Source organism: Lemur catta, chromosome 2, assembly GCF_020740605.2.
Source record: "Lemur catta isolate mLemCat1 chromosome 2, mLemCat1.pri, whole genome shotgun sequence".
Lineage (NCBI taxonomy): Eukaryota > Metazoa > Chordata > Mammalia > Primates > Lemuridae > Lemur > Lemur catta.
This window is the reverse complement of record NC_059129.1, coordinates 140,043,987-140,063,088: the sequence shown is the minus strand read 5'-3', so window position 1 is coordinate 140,063,088 and position 19,102 is coordinate 140,043,987. Positions and strand designations below refer to the sequence as shown.

General features: G+C 38.5%; 1 protein-coding gene across 5 annotated transcripts in view; it reads left to right on the top strand.

The window, feature by feature from the left end:
• Positions 1-2,425: 2,425 nt before the first annotated feature.
• Positions 2,426-19,102, top strand: part of RSPH3 (radial spoke head 3) — a 52,663-nt gene continuing 35,986 nt past the window's right edge. For 4 of the 5 annotated variants that reach the window (XR_006733591.1, XM_045544663.1, XM_045544664.1 and 1 more), the window contains exons 1-7: positions 2,448-3,111; positions 6,190-6,277; positions 10,915-11,056; positions 12,262-12,407; positions 13,756-13,959; positions 15,829-15,991; positions 17,842-17,928. Coding sequence is in view for 4 of the 5 variants with exons in the window: in XM_045544663.1 (XP_045400619.1) it covers positions 2,642-3,111; positions 6,190-6,277; positions 10,915-11,056; positions 12,262-12,407; positions 13,756-13,959; positions 15,829-15,991; positions 17,842-17,928 (1,300 nt within the window). In the remaining variant the exon portion in view is untranslated. Of the gene's footprint in view, positions 3,112-6,189; positions 6,278-10,914; positions 11,057-12,261; positions 12,408-13,755; positions 13,960-15,828; positions 15,992-17,841; positions 17,929-18,381; positions 19,012-19,102 lie in introns of those variants that run through there. The other variant, XM_045544665.1, reaches the window with a different exon arrangement.

Below are 19,102 nucleotides of genomic sequence, written 5' to 3'. Positions count from 1 at the left end.
GCTATACTTAAAAATATTTCTGAAACCATAGTCATTCACTATATTTTTCATACTGACAAGGAAAAGATGCTCCTTCTTCAAGGAAAACTTAGACAAACTGTGTACCTCTGCTATTCATTCAACAACTATTATAGCCAAATACAAATAAAACATGATCCCCACCCTCGGGGAACCCACGGTCTAGCTGTGGAGGCAACCATGTTCGCAAATCATTATAAATGCCACGTGCTAAGTAAAAGATGGAAATGTGGCTGAGAGATATGTCAACCCAATTTAGAGGCATCAGAAATGTCTTCCTGCTGAAAACAACAAGAGCTGAGGTTTAAAAGATGAGTAGACAATAATCTAGGAAAAGGGACAAGGAGAAATTGTAAGGCACAAAAACAGAGGTGGAAACCTGACCGTTTGCGCAGCAGGACAGCAAGGGTTCCACTCTGCTGAGATAAAAAGGAACAAGGAAGAAATTAATAAGACTTGAGATTGGAAAAATAGGCAGTAACCAAGTAGTGACAGGCTTACACATAGTATAAGGAGCTTGAACTCGGTAGGCAACGGGTTATGGAAATGTATAGGGGGGAACCAGTGTGGTCAGAGCTGCATTTCAGTTAGATCCATCTGTGGCTCCATAGAAGACCCGATTTTGACTGTATGGGGTGGGGATGATCAGGTCAAAGGCTGGTAAGGGGAGTAAAGATAGAAAAAAAAGGATCCAGAATCAAGAACCACAGAGGACGTAGAATGGACAGGACTTGGTGGCTATTGGGGTACAGGAAATGGGACCAACCAAAAGGGGAAGAAACGGGAGGTTTGGGGTGGGAAGATAGTGAGCACCGTCGGCCGATGCCTAGGGCACAGGTCCCAGAGTCCAGCAGACAAAGGTCTAATCTCTATTCTGTCACTTACTTGCTGTATGACTTTGGTAAATTACTAACTTCTCTAAGCTTCAGTTCCCTTATAAGTTCAATGGGAATGATATCAGACTCTACCTCATGGATTATTATAATAACTAAATGAAATCGTGTGTGTAAACTGCTTACCATAGTGCCTGCTATACATCAGAAACACCCACTAATTAAGAAATGTTTAAATGACCATCAAACTGACTACATCTGTGGTCGTCTATCCACCTATTCTCCTCTTCCTGTGGACGAACTATGCACGTTCCCAGGCAAGGCCAACCCTTCTACAACATCCTCTCTCACCTACATCATTCCACCAATTCTTCCTTCTCTCCCCTGCATCAACCATTCTGCCCTCTCTCCTGAATCACTCCTATGAACCTATACACATACAGTCCATTCTAACATTAAAAAACATAAGGCCAGGCCGGGCGCGGTGGCTCACGCCTGTAATCCTAGCCCTCTGGGAGGCCGAGGCGGGTGGATCGCTCGAGGTCAGGAGTTCGAGACCAGCCTGAGCGAGACCCCGTCTCTACTAAAAATAGAAATAAACTATCTGGACAACTAAAAATATATATAGAAAAAAATTAGCCGGGCATGGTGGCACATGCCTGTAGTCCCAGCTACTCGGGAGGCTGAGGCAGTAGGATCGCTTAAGCCCAGGAGTTTGAGGTTGCTGTGAGCGAGGCTGACGCCACGGCACTCACTCTAGCCCGGGCAACAAAGTGACACTCTGTCTCAAAAAAAAAAAAAAAAAAAAAAAAAAACATAAGGCCAGGTGCGGTGGCTCACGCCTGTAATCCTAGCACTCTGGGAGGCCAAGGTGGGTGGATCGTTTGAGCTCAGGAGTTCAAGACCAGCCTGAGCAAGAGCGAGACTCTGTCTCTACTAAAATAAAAAGAAATTATATGGACAACTAAAAAATATATAGAAAAAATTAGCCAGGCATGGTGGCTCATGCCTGTAGTCCCAGCTACTCGGGAGGCTGAGGCAGGAGGATCGCTTGAGCCCAGGAGTTTGAGGTTGCTGTGAGCTAGGCTGACACCACAGCACTCTAGCCTGAGCAACAGAGTGAGACTGTCTCAAACAAACAGACAGCATTTAGTTGAACTGAAAGTGTAACTGCAAAAGCAAATAATTGATTACAAAGAATACATACATTTCACTTACACAAACTACAAGATTTTTTAACACTGCTACTACTACAACCAAAGCATCTGCGCTTATAAGGACAGCCGCACTCCACGATGTGTCATTCTTCAGCGCCTGGGACTCTTTTTTTGAAAGACTCAATAAACTGCCCACCCCTTTCCCCAAATTATAAGTCTGTGGAGTAGCCCTTTCCGCTCCACGCGCCCGAAGATCCTCTGACGTGCTATCACAGAGCTGTGAGCAGAGATGGCGGGAAAACGCACAGACAAGGCTGCGGAGGGCGGCGTCGGCCCGCCCCCGGGGCGGGAAAGGTAGAGGTGCCACAAGACACCAGGAAGCCCTTTGCCACGTAACAGAGCTGGGAGCCCGGCTACCGTGGGCGTGTCATCCAGGGTCAGCCCAGGAGCGCGACGGCAGTGGCGGGAAGAGCAACAGCCGAGGGCGGCCCTGGAAAAGCATTCTCGCACAGCCTGCGAGAATGGCGCCCACACCACCCCTGCAAAGCCACACTCCAAAGGGGACTGGAGTCAGCCGCCGTTGTCCCGCAGGGCTCCACAAAGACGGGTGTGCCCACCGAGCTCCCACCACGCATGCGCACATGTAGGAGAGACGCAGCTGGGCGGAGTCAAGAGCCGGAAGTGCCCTGCGGCGCAGGGCGTCCCGAGAAACCCGCCGACCGGAACTGCCTGGAGGTACCGCCCCCAAACGGAACCCTAGGTTGCTGGGCAACCGATGCCAGCGCCGCAGGCTGGCTCTGTGCTCGCGGGAGCAAAGCGAGTGTAGCTCCCACCTCCTGCCGTGGCCCGCCTTTGTTATTGCCGCCTCTCCGCGCGTCGCGGAATCCATGTCCTTGGCACTACTTACATCTTTCCGGTTCCTACGACACTTTAGCGCCCACCTGCTTCAAAACCAAGCTCCACCGAAGGCGAGGCAGTTCGACCCCGGACATGGCCTCTGTGTTGACCGACCGCACCTCTCGGGCCGTGAACACCTACACCTACACCAGCCGGCCCCGGGCACTGCCCTGCCAGCGCCGCCGTTACCGGGACAACTTGCAGCCGTGAGTAACCAAACCGGCACTATGTGGTCTCCACTTGCGCCCCATCTCGCCTTGGCAAAACTGCCTATGCTGCTTTCCCTTGTCTACACTCTGCCGAAATAAAATTTCTGCCCTAAAGAACGCTCCCGTGGTGTGGAGTAAAGCAAGAAAGGGCATGGGTGACCTCTCTTAGTTAACTTTTAAGTAATATTGAGTTGCTATCAAAACCATATTACTGTTAGCTAAACTTGCTGATGAGTGACTAAATGACCATATCCATAAAATAGGCTTTTATGTCAGTCTCTCTCTATCCTATAAAGTCCTTATTTTGTTCAAAACGTTATGTTGGACTGGATAAATCTTTCAGTTTTTCAGGCGATACATGGCTGGAATGGATAACTTAATATGATTGAAGGGAGTCAATGTTCCAAGTTATCTTGATTGGGTATATAATTGGGCTGAAACCAAAAGATGAAATTTAGCTGGCTAGCTGTGAAGTTCTAGACTTAGGCATGCAAAGTCAATTACACAAATACAAAAATGGGAATATCTGCTTTTTATTTGGAAGGACCTAGAAATTTAAGTTTAACACAAGTCTAATGTGAGTGAAGAACTTCCACCTTTTTGTAGAATCATAAATCTTAAAACTAAAGGAGAACATTTGAATACTAGTCTTCTCATTCACAAACAAGAGAATGTAATACATCTTGTTTGTAGTTATTGGTAGTTAAGTGAGCATAAACACCATTAAATTCACCTTTAGGCATGTGCCCAAAGAAAATTGTGATAATGACATCCTTATTTTACAAATCCTTTGGTAAAAGATGTATAACCCTTCTAATAAAATAACATTTTTAATGCAAATGAATGAAAAAAATTACCTTAGAACAAATCTTTTATTTGACTCTGATCAAATGAGGTTTAAAATCATTGTAGTAGGCAGAATAATGGTTACCTAAAGATGTCTTCACCCTAATTCCCAGGACCTTATTTGCTTAAAGGGACTTTGAGGTTAAGGATTTTGAAATGGGGGGATTATCCTGGATCATCCAGGTGGGCCTTATATAATCACAATCGATTCTTATAAGTGAAAAAAGTTTCAGTAAACAACTTTGTGTCCTGGACTTTTTATTTCTATGAGGCAGATTTTCAACAGTAGAATTGCTAGGCCATGTATATTTTTAATCCAAATGAAACAATATACCTTTCCTCCCAGACTATTTTTCCATGTCCTCACCAACAATAGGTGTTATGGATTTTTTTTCTTTTTAGATTTTGTTTTGATTTTGGATAGTGTCAAACCAAAATTTTTCTTCATTATTACTTTTAATTAGCACTTGGAGGCTTTAAGTATTATGTTTGGATTTTTCCATTGTAAAAGATCACTGGCCACAATAAAAGTGTTGTTCCAGACAATTAAGAGACTAAAAGACTTTTTCAGTAGTCCAGGTAAAAGAGTGGTATCAGTGAGCAATGGATGGATGCAAGAAAGATTTGGGGGAGTAAAATCGATATAACTTGCTAGGTGTAGAGAATAGGGAAGAGGAAAGAGTCATGAAAGATTTTCAGGTTTCTGGATTAAGCCAACTGCATGATTAGTAGCACTGTTTAATGAAATAGGAAACACTGAAGTAGTGAGTTGGAAGGGAAGAGTGATAATTAGTCAATTTTAAGATTGCCTTCCAGACATCCAATGAGATGTCACTGGGCAACTGGATATACCTAGAATTGAAAGGAGAGTTCTGAGCCAAAAATAAAATTGTGGGTTTTAGATATATGGATCATAATTGTAGCCTTGAAAATGGTTGAGACCAACTAAGGACAAAAGAAGGCTGAGCCCTGAGGAAATCTTCCAGGACAGGAGGAACTGCAAACAAAGGCCAAAAAAGAGCTACCAGAGAAGTAACAGAAAAATAGTCAGAAAAATATGGTACTATCACAAAGGCCTAGAAAAGAGAGTGCTTCAGTGAAGGAGTGGCCACCTGAGCTTAACACTGCCCAGAGGTCAATTACGATGAGCAGTGAAACATGTCGGGATGTTCAGTAGTGGCTTCAATGTATGATACAAAAGCAACTTACACCCCACTCGAAGTCGTTTCTGATAGAGTGCTATTATTGGTGGAGATCAATGTTTGGCTTCATAGCTGTAAATAGGATATCATTTAAACAACTGAATGAAAATATCAACTGTGTATTTGTATTTTTTACTATTGATCATTCTGATCCCTGAAATTAAAATTTTATTAATATTTTAAATGATAACTTTAAAAAATATCCTTAGTTTTAAAGAACAATGAGAAATTTGACTTATTTTTTTAAGCCTGATTCTTTTATTAATGTAACTTTTCAATCTTTGAATCAAGGTTTTTGCAGTCCTTTAGGGCAGGCCATTTTCACATTTTCAGATGGGCCGTTTTCACATTTGTTAAGTAGTCATACATATATACATCCTAAATCTAGATCTGCCACTTACTAGCAAGGTGACTTTGGGCAGATTTCTTTGAGGCTATTTCCTGTTCCATCAAATAGTAGGAATCAGAGTTCCCAATTTGAAGGTTATTGTGAGCAATAAATAATGTATGTGGATGACCTGGCATATAGTAAGCATTACATAAATGGTAGCCATTTATCTCCTTATTTTATGGATCATGTTAAAACAGAGATATATTTTCTTGAAATATTTTCATCTTAGTCTAAATCCTATTGAAAATGAGTTTGGCCAGGAGTGGTGGCTCACGCCTGTAATCCTAGCACTCTGGGAGGCCCAGGTGGGAGGATCGCCTGAGCTCAGGAGTTGGGAGACCAACCTCAGCAAGAGCGAGACCCCATCTCTACTAAAAAGAGAAAGAAATTAGCTGGACAACTAAAAAAAAAAAAAAAAATAGAAAAAACTAGCCAGCCATGGTGGCACAGGCCTGTAGTCTCAGCTACTGAGGAGGCTGAGGCAGGAGGATTGCTTGAGCCCAGGAGTTTGAGGTTGCTGTAAGCTAGGCTAACGCCATGGTGCTCTAGCCTGGGCAACAGAGCGAGACTGTCTCAAAAAAAAAAAAAAAAAGATTTTACTTCATAGATACCAACACTCTGTTTTCCATTTTACAGAGAGGAAGAACCTATGCGTTATGGAAACATAATGTATGACAGAAGGGTGATCCGAGGCAACACTTATGCACTACAAACAGGGCAGCTGGTAAGTTCAATTTGAGTAGTCTAACACCAAGCGGTCACATTATCTGTGGTGAAGGATCAGTTTGTTTTAATCCATTGCAGATTAAAACATTCATAAAATAAAGATGAGTTACTAGAAAAATGAAATTTTAAAAAAGACATACAAATTATTAATATAAGCACAATGGTGGTTGCCAGGGGTTGAGAGGAACCAGAGACAGGGAGTTATTGTTTAATGGGTACAGAGTTTCGGTTTTGTAAGGTGAAGAGTTCTAGAGATAGATGGTGGTGATGGTTACAGAACAATGTGAATGTACTTAATGCCACTGAATTGTACACTTAAAAGTGGTTAAGGTGGTAAATTTTATTTGTATTTAACCACAATTAAAAATAGTAAGTAGAAAATTACAAGCCCTAAATTTTCATTAGATTTAATAGAATTCTGGCAAGCTACTCTAAAAGTTTCTAAAGTCTTACTCTCAATTTCTGTACTTAAATTGTTACAGACCAGCTCAAACAGTTCACAAACAGCACTAGTCTGAGGACCACACTTTAAGTAGCACTGCTCTAATACCTTTAGCTTTGCTTACATTATCTCATATGCTAATGCAATTACCATTATTTAATCAAAAAGTCTGAATTATGCTTCTTTTAATTCATTCAACAAATATTTGTTGAGTTTTAGGTCTTGTGCTGGGTACCTAGGATACAGAGAGGAGTAAGACATAGTATGATACTAAGGGCAGTGATTTCTTAGCAAAGAAATGAAATATAGTGAATCTGTAAACAGTACATAACATATAAGTGCTGAATGCAAGGTGGTAATAATACAGATGCTGCTCTACTTACAATGGGCTTACATCCCAATAAGCCCATTATAAGTTGAAAATACTGTAAATTGAAAATCCATTTAGTATACCCAACCTACCAAACATCATAGCTTAGCCTAGCCTACCTTAAACGTGCTCAGAACACTTACATTAGCCTATGGTTGGGCAAAATCATCTAACACAAAGGCTATTTTTTTTTTTTTTTGAGACAGTCTTGCTTTGTTAACCGGGCTAGAGTGAGTGCCCTGGCATCAGCCTAGCTCACAGCAACCTCAAACTCCTGGGCTTAAGCGATCCTACTGCCTCAGCCTCCCGAGTAGCTGGGACTACAGGCATGCGCCACTATGCCTGGCTAATTTTTTCTATATATATTTTTTAGTTGGCCAGATAATTTCTTTCTGTTTTTAGTAGAGACGGGGTCTCGCTCTTGCTCAGGCTGGTCTTGAACTCCTGACCTCGAGCGATCCACCTGCCTCGGCCTCCCAGAGTGCTAGGATTACAGGCATGAGCCACCGTGCCCGGCCAACAAAGGCTATTTTATAGTAAAATGTTGAATATCCCATGTAATTTATTGAATGCTGTACTCTGTACTGAAAGTGAAAAACAGAATGGTCATATGAATACTTGAAGTAGAGTTTCTACTGAATGGTTATTGCTTTTGCACCATGATAAAGTCAAACTATCATAAGTCAGGGAACATCTGTATATGGAATGTTAGACAGCCTGAGGCAGTGATTCCTAAAACTGGCCATGAATCAAAATCATCTAGAAAATTTATTAAAGATGTATGTGCTTCAGCCCTGTCTTGAATCTTCTGCATTAAGACCTCCAGGGTGGAACAGAAAGCTGAACTGCCTCCACCCAGCAACAGTGAGGTAGTAAGAGATGGTACAAGTCAGTGCCCCACTTTTTCTGTTGTGGTGTGAGCAAAGCCAGAGGGGAGCTGAATTTTCAATCCTATCTGATAGTAGCAAGGAGGAACAAGGTAGTATGAGGCAGTGCTAGTCAGTGCTTCATTCCCGCCCTAATACCAGTGTCAGCAAAGCCTAGGAATGAGCTGAACTGCCACGCCCACCTGGCCCCAGTAAAGTGGGACAAGTTGGTCCTCTGCCTTTACTGAGCATGGAGTTGACTTCCAACTCCCCTCAGACTTATACATTAAAACAAAAGGGGTGTCTTCCTACTGAAAGCTTAAGTAGGATCCAAAGTCTCAGAATATGATACCCACAATATCCAGGATACAATCGAAAATCACCCATCATACGAGAACCAGGACAGTCACAACTTGCATGAGAAAAAACAATCAAGAGATGACAACACCAAGATGACTCAGATGTGGGAATTGCCTGATAAGGATTTTAAAGCAGCAATTAAAATGTTGCAATCAAAAATGAAGAATTATGAACACTCTTTAAACAAATGAAAAAAATAGAAAATCTTAGCAAAGAAATAAGATACAAAAATGAACCACAGGGAAACTATAGAACTAAAAAATAATCAGAATCAAAAACTCACTGGGTGGACTCAGTAGTGCATTGGAGATGACACAGGAAACAATCAGTGAACTCATAAGACAAATCAATGGAAATTACACAGCTGAACAACTGGAGAGAGAAAATAGACCAAAAGCAAAGAAAAGAAAAGAGCCTCAGAAAGCTGAGAAACAACAAAAAAATCTGCATTCATGTTATTGGAATTCCAGAAGGAGAGGAGAAAAAGTGTGAGATAGAAAAAATATTTGAAGTAGTGCCTGTAAATTCCACAAATTTGGCAAAAGATCTACAAATCCAAGAAGCTAAGTGAACTCCAAGAAGGATAAATCCAAAGAAATGCACACCAAGACACATCAAAATCAAACTTTTGAAAACTAAAAAAACATTTTGAAGGCAGCCAAAAAGAAATGACAAAACTAACGCAGAGCGATGATTTGAATGACAGTAGATTTCTCATCTGAAACTGGTTATTCTTTACTGGTTCCAAAATGGCAGTAGGCTGGCTTCACTCTCCCCTATAGAAAACCAGCACCACTTTCCATCCAGTCTACGACCAGAAAAAGAAAAAGAAAATCAACAACCAATGTGCAGTGAGGAGATTATCACCAACAATATCCCAGAGCTCAAGTATGAGGAGGAGACAGTTCCTAGGACCACAGAGAAGTGAAAAAGCTCCAAGTAGACAGTAAGAGAATCAGAATTCTATATCCATGACACCCCTCCGCCCTGTCTGCCCAGCATCTACCATGCAGACTGACTCGTGGTTTCTACATTGGAAAAAGTGAGATTGAGGTAGATGACCAGCTTCTTCACCATCTTGAGTTCCCTGGCAGAAGACCTGTCCTCCCTAAACCCATGGGAAGCATGGCAATTACCTGAAGGGAGAAATATCCCTAAGAACAACCAGAGACAAAGTGGGGAGGCAGGACTACAGTCCCCAGCCCTGTAACTCTGCTCTGTAACTTGGGCAAAGGAGATGCCAAATCAGAATTGCATTTATGTTAACACCCCAAATCTTGCAAGAACTGACATTTATAATTCTATTCCATGAAAAAAATGGAAGTAAATCAAGCATGATACTATAATAGTGTAAAATAAATACAGAAAGTAAAAGAGTCTTCACTGAATGATCCCAAAATGGTATTAGTAATTAGATTTTATAAATGGAATTATAGGCAATTCTTTCCTTTTTTGGTAATGTGGTTGTATTGCTTTATAATAAAAGGATATGGTAACTATGGAGGAAAAGAGCTATTCTGTGTCAGGTATTGTGTTAAGCTCATTACATTACCATCTGATTTGTTCCTTACAACCAAAACCTTAGATAGATATTATTAATATTATACAGATGAGAAAACTGAGTATCTGAAAACTTAGGTTATTAGTCCAAGCCTTACTAATCCTAGGATTAATAAATTGAAGAGTTGGAATTTGAGCTTCAGAGCCAATCCTTGTATTTCCACTGTATGATGCCAAGATGAGGGAAAGTTTACGGTAGTGTTAAATTAGAAAGACAGTGTAAAGCATGTACGGTTATCATCACAAGCTCAAAAACAATATGTATTTAAATAATATAGAATGATAGACAATTCTCTCTTCTGTTTTTAAAAAACTTTTATGTTACGTTGTCACTTCAATTAAAACATGTTTAGAATTCTAATCTTAAATATTAAAGTTTTTCTCACAAAATACTTTCATATTTCCCCTTTCTTTTCATATTTACCTTGAGATAAGGAAAGCCAACTCTAGAGAATGACTGTAAGATGAGATGCAGATACCACATCAGGGGCCTCCAAATATTACAGAACTACTAGGAATAATTATGTTTTTAATCCCTTAATCAAGTTATCATTTTGTGCACTTGGAGAAGCTTCATTTGGACTAAGGATGTTTTCTTTGGGAGCTAATATATTTTTCCAGGAAATTCTGTCCAAATGAAATTCAAATTTTAACAAATTTTAAAGGTTTTCAATTTCTTAACTACACATTAAATAAAGTTTATTGTAAGTGAATGGTTATGTCAGTTTTTACTAGGCACCAGAGGAATTCGTGATAAAAATGCTTAAATGAGAAAAAACCATTTATTAGATAGGACTCTGCACCCATTTATTCCAGTTAATAGCCATACTTTGAAGTTACTTTTATGCTTTATCAAACACCTTTGTAATTACCTGACAAAGTTCCAAGAAAATTTTACTAATCAAGTCACTGATAATTGTGAAGCATCATTATAACAGATGCTTTAGGACTACCCAGGAATTACTTTTGGAAAAGCAGCTCCTGTATGCTTTGAGAAATATTTTATAAATTCTAGAAGCCTTTTCTGTCCCTATTAGCCTGGACAGCCTGATCCTCTAGAGCTTCAGAGACAGCAGCAGGCTAAGAGGAGGGCTCTTGCCAGAAAACGAGCCCAAGAGCAGCTCCGACCACGAACACCCGAACCCCTGGAAGGCAGAAAGCATGTGGATGTACAAACAGGTGTGTGACCATGCCTTTGGCATTGTGGCTCCTTTGTTTACTGTGTCAGTTCATTTTTATTTGGCCTTTGTGTGACATATGCATCTCCGGTGCTATCCACGACTTCCCTAATCATGTGGTAGGGAAGTCCGTTCATTAAACAAACACAGTGTATGTATTTTTATTATATTGGATATGGCTGGAAGTTTGAGGTAGGGTTTAAAAAACATAATTTTGTGACCAAACTCATTCTCTCTTAGTCCTTTGCACATACTCTATTCTCAAACTGGGATTATTCCTCATTATTTCTGGGTAGTAAAGGCAATGGAAGAGAACCATTCCATGTTCTTTCCCCATACCTTTATGCCAAATCTAGAATAAGTGTATGTCTGTTCTTAGCCAGCATAGTTGTAATTCTGTGAGAGCTAAGTTTGAATGATTGTGTACACCACCAGAATGTTAAGTGATATAATAGCAGCCACCTTTTGTTGAATATTTCTTCAGAGACTATACCTGGTTCTTTACCAGTATTTCCTCAGAGACTTCACCAAGTCCTTTACCTTAGCATCTCCTTTATTATTACAAAGAGCCCATGTGACAGATAGTTATGATTCCTTTTACGGATGAAGAAACTGAGGCCCAGAGAGGACGTAACTTGCCAGGTCCTATGTTCAACAGCTGACTCCATTGCTCATGTTCTTTGCATGATACCACATTGCCCCTGCCTCATATCAATCATTCCTAACATGAGATTTGTTTTCATACAGCTGTTTATAATCTGTAGGGTAGTGGGAACATACATGGTAACTTGGGACATGATTTTTTAAAATATCCAGGAATTTTCAAATCTTTATACATATACTATCTTAGGACTCAGTTATATATATATATGCATTATTAACTTTTCATCCACTATTACACTTTGCATCTTATACACATCTATGTCCCATGTTCTTCTTTAGTTCCATTTTCAAATACAAAGCTCAGTGCTTTGTAGATACTTAGTTAATGTTCCAGTTTGACTGACTTATGGTCTTCCAAATATATAAAAACTTTTATTAATAGTTCAATTATGTCATTTGAACTCCACATTTGACAAGCACTTTCATTCTGACTTATTTTCTGATCCATTTAACTCTCTTTTAAAGAAGCTAAAATTTCAACTACACATATATGCTTGAAATAGACCAGAATTTTAAACTCAACATATATGATATTCTTTTTAGAATTATACCTTGAAGAAATTGCTGACCGCGTAGTAGAAGTTGATGTGGAATGCCAAACAGATGCATTTTTGGACAGACCATCAACACCACTCTTTATTCCTGCCAAAACTGGCAAAGATGTGGACACTGAAATACTAGAAGGAGAGGTACAGGACATTCTGTGGGCTTTCCTCTATTATCTTTATAAATGAGGTAAAGTTAGATTTAGGTAAAGCTTACTACAAGTAAGAACTGCTTCACAGTCAGAAACATTCTACTTTTTGGATTTCTTTCCAGATATTATCTATAATGGTTTTATCCTATAGTACTCAGAAATCTTGTTAAATACCATGTTATGATTGCTGATTAGAAACAAAGTCATTCTGTTTTAAACATTTACACATTTGAATTTTGTTTACATACTCAGTGTGTATACATAAGGTAGATTTGTACCAAATAAGGAAATATTAATATCCCTCATACAGGAGATTCTACTATTAGTTGCTTGTGGATTACATAACTTTTATAAAGATACTTACTCTACCTGTTAAAAAAACTTTCTTTTTTTTTTTTTTTTTTTTTTTTGAGACAGTCTCACTCTGTTGCCCAGGCTACTAGAGTGCCGTGGCGTCAGCCTAGCTCACAGCAACCTCAAACTCCTGGGCTCAAGCGATCTTCCTGCCTCAGCCTCCCAAGTAGCTGGGACTAGAGGCATGTGCCACCAAGCCTGGCTAATTTTTTTTCTATTTTTAATTGCTCATCTAATTTTATTTTTATTTTATTTTTTTTAGTAGAGATGAGGTCTCGCTCTTGCTCAGGCTGGTCTCAAATTCCCGACCTCAAGCAATCCTCTTGTCTTGGCCTCCCAGAGTGCTAGGATTACAAGCATGAGCCACCACACCTGGCCCAAAAAAAATCTTAAAATAATTATATCTTCATATCAATGTGGAATGCATAAATAGGCCAGTTTATGAAATTGAAGAAGAGAAGGCAATGATTATATGCATAATGACCTAAATGAGATTTAAGACTTGAAGGAACTTGAAAGAACTATCAATGAAATTGAGAAATAAGTCTTCAGAAACTACATAGAAGGATTTATTTGTCTGTAAATCCTAAAGATGAATCACCAAAATATCCATTATTCTTGTTCCTTAGTTCATCACACTTGTTACAAAACAGCCAGTAAAAATCAAGCAGAAAAAGCAGAGAATAAGAAAGACAGGGATATTTTCCATGGGTTTCTGAGTTTGAGCTTAAAATTGTTAAGTATCAGGGTTCATTTTGATGAATGTGTAGATTTTTTTCATAATGTTGACTTAATAGATATTTGCCTGTAAACAAAATGCTGTTCATTTTGAGGATTAGGAACAACAAATAAAGCACCAGCACAGTGTCTGGCACACAGAAGACACTTAATAAATAATATTCTGTTACTACTATTCTTCTTTATACTTTTTGTTGAGTATTTGATTCTTGATTAAAATTTTGTTTGCTTTATTTTGTGTGTTTAAGCTCTTTGACTTTGATCTTGAAGTTAAACCAATGTTAGAGGTTTTGGTGGGAAAGACAATTGAGCAGTCTCTTCTGGAAGTAATGGAAGAAGAAGAGTTGGCTAACCTGCAGGCCATGCAGTATGCGTATGAAGAAATCCGAAATATTGAACTTGCTGAAGTTCAACGACTTGAAGAGCAAGAAAGGAGACACCGAGAAGAAAAAGTATAGAATTCTATTTTTCTTTCTTAGACATTCTTTTGGTTACTTAACATATTATGTTCAAAATTACATGTGGTATATCATAAAACTAAAGATCCTTGGGAATATGTTAGAAAAAGAGCTATAGTGTTATGGTATTTGTTGCTCAGGTCTCTCCTCTTTTTTTTTTTTTTTTTTTTTTTAAGACAGAGTCTCTGGCTCACTGCAACCTCCAACTCCTGGGCTCAAGCAATCCTCCTGCCTCAGCCTCCTGAGCAGCTAGGACTATAGGCAAGAGCCGCCACACCACAGCTGGCTAATTTTTCTGTTTTTCATAAAGACAGAGTCTTGCTCTTGTTCAGGCTGATCTTGAACTCCTGACCTCAAGCAATCCTCCTGCCTCAGCCTCCCAAAGTGCTAGAATTACAGGCACAAGCCAGCGCACCCAGCCTAGTCTCTCCTATAGATCACAGATGTTTCATGGACTGAATTACATTTTTTACATTCAGCTTACATAAATGTACCTAAATTGAGTTTCCAAAAGTTCCTAAATGTAATGAAAGTTCCTAAATTACTTGTGTCCCAATTGGAAGGCACTCTTAAATATCAGCAGTCCTACAGAAAGAAATGCATACATTGATTTGCCATAAGTTAGTGGCATAAAGATGGAAGGACAGAAAAAGTGGAGTGTGTTGGGAAGAGACTAGGGGTAAGAATTCTGGATAGAATTCTAGGTCTTTTCCTCAGTGGCCAAGCCCTTCTCTATACCATTAGGGATACACCAGAACTACCTGGGTCCTTATAGAGTGTTTTTTAGATTGTAGGGTTTTAAAATCTTCAACAAGAGAAGTTTTATAATTCAGTTTTTAAAAATATGCAAACAGCCTGCAGTTAGGAAACACTAGACACAGTAATCTTTAAGACTCTTTCTGGTTCTGGCAGTAACTGTCACCCTTTGTTGTTTACTGAATGACTGAATTATAAAGTAGTGCCTGAATACCTAAAGCAATTAAAATAATTTCCCAAAGGCCCTGACTTACTATAAAGAATAGCTTAGTAGTTGGGAAATTCTACTCAATACCTAATCAAATGGACTTTAAGTTTTCCTCCAAAATGAATAACTAATTAATTGTATAAGGAGCATAATAGGTCTTACCGTAAGGATTGTACAAATGGAAGACATTGTTTACAAATATAAAATACTGAAAAAAACAAGCTTTGTTGAAATAATTTGTGCAATCTTTATCAAAAATATTTGTTTTCTAACTATTATGAAAAATATGGGGAAATGAATGCAAACTATGTAGATTTATATTTGCTTAAACTTTGAAAATAGATTTAATTAGAAAATATATTAATGCTCCCACTTCCACATGAGAGTAGAGGGTTCATTAGCTTTATAGATATACGTGGTCTAAAGGAAACAACAGCAAAAAATAAGAGGATTTCATAATCTTCAGAACCATGTCAGCTTTATGAATTCAAAGAATTATTACAAACGCATTCATTCATTGGCCCAAGTTCTTTCATTGAAGATTTCTAAACAATTATAATTCTCTTATCAGTAATATTTTATGATAATAATTAAAATACATATAACTATTATCTTTATATCATCCATATAATTGGATGTGTATATCTTGAAATTATTTTACTGGAAAATGCATCAGGAGATGAATTTTACCTTAAGCTCCATCTTTTATACCTTTTTGAATTCAGTACCCACTAGTTGTAGAAGTTTAATAGAATCTTGAAAAATATGAACCTTTGATTGGTAGACACCTTGCTCTCCATTTTCTGATAAGTCCGAATTCTCCCACTTATTTAACTTCACTAGATTTGGTATTTGGGGAGGGCATAAGAGCTACAAACCATCTATGTTATCCTTGGCAGGAGCGTCGGAAGCAGCAGCAGTGGGAAATGGTGAACAAGCATAAGGAGACATCACAAAAAATTGCCGCCCGTGTGTTTGCGCAGCGTTACCTGGCTGACCTTCTCCCATCTGTTTTTAGCAGTCTCAGGGATAGTGGCTACTTTTATGATCCCATTGAAAGAGGTTTGTGGATATTTTTGTAAGATTAACTCTGCTTTAATAAGCATCCTCTTAATGGTTAAATTTATCTCATGCCCATTTTTTTTTTGAGTTGGAACTTTCTAGCTCTGAAACAAGTAAAAAACTCAATTATAATTGTTTTAAGCAAGTTCTGTTGCTAATAAGATGTGTATTATACAGATACTGATTTTAGGATATTGGCATTTCTTTACTGAGAAGCAACACTGAATAGTAGAAAGAAATATGAACTTGATATCAAAAACTTGAGTTAGGGTCCCAGCTTCATCATTAACTGCCTTTATGACTTCTAGTTTCATCATGTGTGAAATGAGGAGTATTTAGGAGTTAAGTCAAAGTATATGAAACTTTTTTTAAACTATAAAGCAGTATGTATGTAAAAATAGTTACTAACTTTTTCTCAGCTGACTTCCTATTCCAATCAAAAACTCTTTGGAGGCAGCTATTGAGGTCATTTATCCATTTAACTAGGCACTTACCCTGTCTCAGGCAGTGTTCAGTGTTGGAGGTAAAGAAGGATGATCTCTGCCTTTATGGAACCCATGGCCTGATAGCTGTCTGTCCTCATCCCTCAATGCCCACCCCTAGGTGGTCTGCCAGTGGGAGGGAGGGGCTGTGCGTCCGCACTGCCACCCTCCTTCCACAGGTTGCAAAGCACTTACATCCACAGTACTTTGTGTATAGGCTAATAGTATTTTATTAATTTCATTGGCCAATAGTGTTTTATTAATGTTAGTAATGTTAATTTTCACTGATTACATATTCAATTCAATACGTAGAGGTCAGATCACAGACAAGTATTATTAGTTTACATTTATATAGCACTTTCCAATTTACATAGTATTTTTTCATATGGCTGTCATTTGATCCTCCCAGTAACCCTGTGAGGAAGATAGGACAGATATAATTTCCATTTTTCAGAAGAAGAAGCTGAAGCTCAGAGAAGTTAAATGCCTTGCTCCCAAACCCTCATTGGAAGTATTTAGGTCTCAGACTCACTTGGAACTCTGACTCCAAGTCCAGTGTTCATTCTGTGCTACCATCCTACCTTCTTGGGTTCTGGCTAAGCCTCTTACTGTTAGTCACAGAGAGCAGTAACCTTTTTTACTATCATGGATTACCAAAAAAGTCAGTTTTAGATCAATTTAAAACCTTGTAAGTGAAATTCATGCCTGAGATTAAACTTACTAATAGTAGCAATATAATATCCTATCACACTGTGTATTGTTATCCTATTGAAAAATAAAACTAGATGCCTGCCCCCCCCAAAAAGCTATTTTGAAACTTTAAAATGTATATTACAATGGACCATATTTTTTAAATGCTTACACAGATTTCCATTTCAGTCTGAATAAACTTACTACTAATGGGAATACCTAGTTTTTGACCCATTTCTAGATGGCTCCCTCCTCAGGGCCTCTGACTTGTATCCTCTGAGTCTGATCAGCTTCCATTAGGCCCTGGGCTTCAGGTGGGGCATTCTTTTGACTGGCATTGCTCAGTCCCAGATTTGCATTACATTTGGATTGGCATTCTCCCAGATCCACATCCTTCCCCTCCTCCCTGATCCGCCCCATATTTCACCTCTGAAGTCAGCTCCACATGCCTTTACTCCAGTGAAGTCCTCATAGTTTTTAAAATACCACTTCTGCCATGCAAAGGAAACTAACCGGAACATATATAGAGAACATGGCAAAAGTTACATTCTGTGAGTTTATTTAACATTTCATGTTAAGAAACCAATGTTGATGAATCTGTTACATTAGGAGAAAAACACATTCTTCCTGTCTCTAGTGATTTGTAAAAATCACTTAATGGAATTATTTTAATTATAGATATTGAGATGGGATTCCTACCATGGCTAATGGATGAAGTTGAAAAAACCATGGAATACAGCATGGTGGGAAGAACAGTGCTTGACAGTAAGTTCTCTTATTTTATTTAAAAGCCATCTCTAACATTTTCAGTAGAAAGAACAAATTGAAGAGATACTAATTTTATGGTTTTAGTGCTTAAATTTTCAATATATTGGTTATGTAAACAAAGCTGCAAGTTTTTATCCTCAATATTATTTTTAGCTCTTTTATAATTTGATCTGCGTTAATATCTTCCATCATTATTTTATAAATGATATTCTGTTAAAACAGGCAGAGAATATAATTCATATTCAATGCATTAAGTGGTGTAGAAATTAAGTGTGCTGGGGGGGTCAATAAAAAGAAATTAAGTATGCTGACTTTTACAAAAGGTTATGATATAGGAAAGGGATGAGGCTTAGTGAATGTTTTATACTCATCTGTAAGGCCAACATCATAACTACTAAAATATCCTAAAATATGAAAATCATAGTGATTTCTGAACATATAACTTTTCAGTGTTGATTCGTGAAGTGGTTGAAAAGAGGCTGAGTATGTATGAGAATAAGGAGAACAAACATCAGTCTCTGAGACCTGAGGATGAGCATGGTGGTCCTGGAGCAATGAGAGACCCACCAGTCGGTTATGGCTTGCAAAAGCAAAGCCTGTCCCACACACAGAAGCCTCTTTTAGACAGAGATGACCAAAGAACGTCATATGATGGAGGGCCATCCCAAGAAAGGAAGTATATGGAAGAAGGAGAGCTCTTAGGACAAAGTGAAGAAACAACAATAAGGAAATCCTTAGGGAAGGAAGAATTGTAAAACAGAGGGGAGCTTCAGAGTCAAGAAGCCAATGAGCAGCTTCGGAGTCATGAAACTAATCAACAGCTGAATCAACAATGCAAATGGTCAGGTAATGATGCATGAGTCTCCTGAGGCTATAGAAATTATGTCGTATTTAGTCAACATGTCTTTTTGTCTGATGGACTGGGCAAATTAAATGTGATAATATAAAACAAAAGAATTTAATTCATTTAATAATATATTCAAAGGCTATATTATAATTCTAATGAGAATTTTACTTAATTACTATCTTCCAATTACCACTACATGTATCTAGCAAATATATTTTTCCTTAACTTTTTAATTTTGTGAATGCTTTTTTTTCTTTAGTAAGTATGATATTTAATATTAGATTTCAGTGCTGTCGGCCATTGAGCGTTTCTTCTCTGTAGGAA